Genomic DNA, 5,000 nt, shown 5'->3' with positions numbered 1-5,000 from the left:
GTCGGCCCTGCGGCAGACGGGTCCTAACGAGCTTCCTTAACGAGCCGCAGCTGGGGAACCGGCCTCCGACAGGCTCACCCTCTGCCCCGCCCCCGGGCAAGGCATCAACCCAGCGCCACGGGCCCAGGATCTATGTTTGTGTCCCATGTATTAATGTATGTGTGTGTGATTAATGTGTACGTGTGCTTGTGTGTGCATGTGTCTGTATGTCACTATTTGTGGTTATGTGTGTGTGTGTGTGACTATCTATTTGTGTAGTGTGTGTGTATTTGTTGGACTGTGTGTGCTTGTATTCATGTATGGTGTGTGTGTGACTATCTATTTGTGTAGTGTGTGTGTGTGTATTTGTTGGACTGTGTGTGTATGCTTATTCATGTATCTGTGTGTGTGTGCTTGTATTCATGTGTGTGTGTGTGTGTGTGTGTATGTTGACAGAGAGACGTCAACAGGAAAAGCGTTCCTCCCCAGGCTCCGACACTCCTCTCAGATATAAGGGGAGAGCGGGAGGAGACGGCGACTCCCATCTCTTTGCTCGCGCTGGGCGTCATGACAACGGTTCTCATCCATCTCGTCAGAGAGAGAGAGCGAGCGAGAGAGGAGAGAGGGGAAACACGACAGAGAATGAGCGAGGAATAGAGAGAGCGCGCTAGCGAGGTGTCCCTACAGTGAGCGGGAGAGACAGACGAGGTGTCCGTGCAGCAGAGAAGGTCCCCCGGAGAGGAGAACCGCCGAGGCTCGGGGGAACGGTAGCGCGAGCTACAGCCGGAGCTAACGGGCGCGCGGATCGAGCTAGGGCCAGCTGGAGTTGAAGCGCGAGGCTGTGAGTGTTGTGTTGTCTCGTCACGAGCCTCCCGCAGAGCCGCTATGGGAGACAAGGGCACCAGGTACCGACCTCCTCCTCTTCTCTTCCTCCTCCGCTCCATGCTGCTACATAGCCGACACCCCCTCTCTTACACTTTGATGCCCCGTTCGTGTGTCCGCGCTTGCGTGTTCTCGTGCTCGCGCTCTCACGTCTACGTGTGAGTCCGCGCGCACTCTTATGCGTGTCGTGTGTGTGCGTGTGTTTGTGCATACACGTGTGTGTGCGTGTCTGTTTGTGCATGCACGTGTGTGTGTGTGTGTGTGTGTGTGTGTGTGTGTGTGTGTGTGTGTGTGTGTGTGTGTGCGTGTCTGTTTGTGCATGCACGTGTGTGTGTGTGTGTGTGTGTGTGTGTGTGTGTGTGTGTGTGTGTGTGTGTGTGTGTGTGTGTGTGTGTGTGTGTGTGTGTGTTTGCGTGCGTGTGAGTGTGAAGTGTATCAGATGCTCTACAAGTGTGTGAATGTGTTAAGAGCGAGCTGGTAGTTAATACTGGTTCCTAACAATACTAGTTAGAGGTCGCTAGTCGATGTTAACCAGTAGTAGTGGTTAGTGAGCTGGTTGAGGAACGTAAAGATCTGCCTCATTAATATGCATGAGCTCCTACTTCCCGCGCGCTCCGGCAGAGAATATTAATGAACTTCCGGCTCCGCGTGCACGCGCGTGCACACGGTCTGTGTTAACGGAATGAATAACACAAGCTCCTCTTTAGTGCACACACACACACCTGCACACACAGACACACACACGCACACAGACACGCACGAACCCACACACGCACGCCAGTGTTTAGCTAACATGCAGAAGGAAGGTTTGTAATATAATATATAATATGTAACATTATATAATCCATATAATATTTCCAGAAGCATAATATAATCTGTAAATATAATATAGTATTGATCATGTACATTATGGACTGGAGTATAGTGTATCATATAGTATGTCACATAATGCCATAGTATCTACCATAACATGTGATATGGTATGTATGAAATATGTATTTTACTAGGTAATATAGCATGTAACTTATATGGTGTCATGTTGATGGTTGAATGGTACTGGTTTGTGTCGCTGAACAGGGGGGGGGGGGGTAGTTTGCAGATTTGTGTATTGGTCATGCAGGTTTGTGTTAATTGTGCAGATGTGTATTTTTCAGATTTGCATGGTTCTACGGCATGAGTAGTTGTGTGTGAGTGTTTACACAGGTCTTTGGAGATCCACATGTAAAGGTGTGTGTAGTTGTAGAGGTGTGTAGTTGTAGAGGTGTGTAGTGCAGAACGAGGATGCTAACATGCTAAGAGAGAGGTTTGTGACTGGAGTCTATCAATCAGCTGTCTACTCCTTACTGTCTCCATTACAGAGCTCCTCATCACCTATTGATCAGTCAGGTGAGCTTCATGAGGCTCCACCTCCTCCTTCTGAGGCCCCACCCACTATTGTAGCTGAGACTCCGCCCCTTAGCTTTTAAACGGGTGCACGAGATGATCCCCTCTACGAACACCAAAAGCTTGACCTGCAACCTTTAACCCCTAATCCTGTCTGGCTGTGCTTGGTCTGTGAGCTAATGGTCGACTCATCCTCATCATCTTCATCATCATTATCATCATCATCATCATCTTCATTATCGGTGATCACTAGCTGCCAAGATCATCCACATCTACACACACAAACACATTAATACATATGCACACACACACACACACACACACACACACACACACACACACACACACACACACACAAACCCACATTAATACAAATGCATGCATTTACACACATACACACACACATTAAGGCAGTGTGTGTGTGTGTGTGTGTGTGTGTGTGTGTGTGTGTGTGTGTGTGTGTGTGTGTGTGTGTGTGTGTGTGTGTGTGTGTGTGTGTGTGTGTGTGTGTGTGTGTGAAGCACTTTGCTGTAGCTTTCTAGCTCCTAGCCTCCATTACGAGATGAGAGCATTAGGCAGCATTAGAGGAGGGACACCTTCATATCCTGTTAGCACCTCCTCTCTCCGCCTCTCCTCCTTCATACACAGACCGTATGTCTCCTCTCTCTCTCTCTCTCTCTCTCTCTCTCTCTCCCTCTCCCTCTCCCTCTCTCTCCCTCTCTCTCTCTCTCTCTCTCTCTCTCTCTCTCTATTGATCTGATTGGTGGATGTGTTAGGACAGGAAGTTGTGGTGGAGGCACAGAAAGCAGGAAGTAGGAGCTGAGCCAATGATCAGCTGATCTCCTATAGTGTTCATTACACGTGTAGTTCTTTTTGTGTACTACTTATTTACAGCTGTACTACTGCCAGACAACCATACTCAACATACTGTATACTCCTGTAATATTATCCAACCATACTAAACAAACTGAATGTATATACTGTGTGTGTGTGTGTGTGTGTATAGTGTGTATATAACGTGTATATGTTTGTTTTTCAGAGTCTTTAAAAAAGCCAGCCCCAATGGAAAGGTGCGTTTCTTAACCTAACTCCTAACGGTTACCATGGTTACAGGACGAAGATTGAATGTAGTCTAAGCTCTTCCTCCTCCTCTCCTCCTCCTCCTCTTCCTCTTCCTCAGCTCATCGTGTACCTGGGGAAGAGGGACTTTGTGGACCATGTTGAGTGGGTGGAGCCTCTAGGTGAGAAGGGCATTCTGATTGGCTGTGTCTGCCAGCTGTGTAGCGCTGCAGTCCATTCATGATGTTCATTCTCCTGTTTGTGTGTGTGTGGCGTGTGTGTGCGTGTGTGTGTGTGCGTGTGTGTTCTCTACAGATGGCGTTGTCCTGATAGACCCGGAATACCTGAAGGAGAGGAAAGGTGAGGATGAATATTGAACCTGCAGGATATCTGATACATAACTGATAACTGATCCATATCGTTATTGATACAGTTTATTCATGTGACTGTCGATTGATTCCATAGGGCCATATTGGTTTGATGGAAAGGCATGAATCATTGTTTACATAGGCCCGATATCACTATGGCAACATACTCACAACTAGTCTTAACCCGTGCTCCCTGATGACTCAACGTGCAACAGGTGTGCAGCCTCACCAGCCCCAGAGTCCAGTCAGACGCCCGGAGAGGCTGCTGGAACCAGCCATCACACACACACACACATATATAAATACATTCAGACAGAGTAGTATTAGTAATGGAAAGATGAATGTAAACATCACAGACAGTTTTGAGAACAGTTTTGACAAGATGCTGCATTATAGATAGTGTGTGTGTGCGTGTGCTTCTGTGTGTGTGTCTGTGTGTGCTTGTGTATGTGTGTGTTCGTGTGTGTGTGTGTGTGTGTGTGCCCGTGTGCGTGTGTGTGTGTGCCCGTGTGCGTGTGTGTGTTCCCGTAACGGTAGTAAACATCATACTGTGTCAGCTCCTCTTGTCTTCATGATGAGTGTTGGGAGCTGGGTGGGTCAGAGGGTGGGGGCGGCGGCTAAGTGCTGCTGCTGTCGATCAATGGACCCGCCCTACTTCCTCTCCTACCAGGAAACTCCCTTCATAAGGAGTGTGTGTGTTGCTAGGGCTTTTCAAAGCAGTTACAGCAGAACTTCTGATCAGTCATGGATGTGTGTGTGCGTGTGTGCGTGTGTGCGTGTCTGTGTGTTTCCAGTGTTTGTGACGCTGACGTGTGCGTTCCGCTACGGCCGTGAGGACCTGGATGTGCTGGGGCTGACCTTCCGGAAGGATCTGTTCCTGGCCAACATCCAGGCCTTCCCTCCTCCGCCCAGCGAGAAGAACACCGTCACCCGACTCCAGGAACGCCTCATCAAGAAGCTGGGAGAACACGCCCACCCCTTCACCTTCCAGGTACCCGCCCCCTCCAGGGACACGCCCCCTCCAGGTACACTCCCCCTCACCCTCCAGGTACACGCCCACCCCTTCACCTTCCAGGTACCCGCCCCCTCCAGGTACACGCCCACCCCTTCACCTTCCAGGTACCCGCCCCCTCCAGGTACACGCCCCCTCTAGGGACACGCCCCCTCTAGGGACACGCCCCCTCACCCTCCAGGTACACGCCCACCCCTTCACCTTCCAGGTACCCGCCCCCTCCAGGTACACGCCCCCTCTAGGGACACGCCCCCTCCAGGTACACGCCCCCTCCAGGGACACGCCCCTTCACCCTCCAGGGACACGCCCCTTCACCC

The 5,000-nt window shown here is 50.2% G+C and overlaps 1 protein-coding gene across 1 annotated transcript in view; it reads left to right on the top strand.

Moving 5' to 3' along the window:
• Positions 1-115: 115 nt before the first annotated feature.
• The window catches only part of arrb1 (arrestin, beta 1), a 14,001-nt gene continuing 9,116 nt past the window's right edge, over positions 116-5,000 (top strand). The window contains exons 1-5 of the mRNA XM_060074709.1: positions 116-884; positions 3,284-3,314; positions 3,425-3,485; positions 3,619-3,663; positions 4,466-4,662. Of these exons, the coding sequence (XP_059930692.1) occupies positions 865-884; positions 3,284-3,314; positions 3,425-3,485; positions 3,619-3,663; positions 4,466-4,662 (354 nt within the window). The 5' untranslated portion in view covers positions 116-864. The remainder of the gene's footprint in view (positions 885-3,283; positions 3,315-3,424; positions 3,486-3,618; positions 3,664-4,465; positions 4,663-5,000) is intronic.

The sequence above is a fragment of the Gadus macrocephalus genome, chromosome 16, assembly GCF_031168955.1.
Source record: "Gadus macrocephalus chromosome 16, ASM3116895v1".
In the NCBI taxonomy this organism is placed as follows: domain Eukaryota; kingdom Metazoa; phylum Chordata; class Actinopteri; order Gadiformes; family Gadidae; genus Gadus; species Gadus macrocephalus.
Note: the sequence above shows the minus strand (reverse complement) of the source record. Positions and strands in the feature narration are given on the sequence as shown.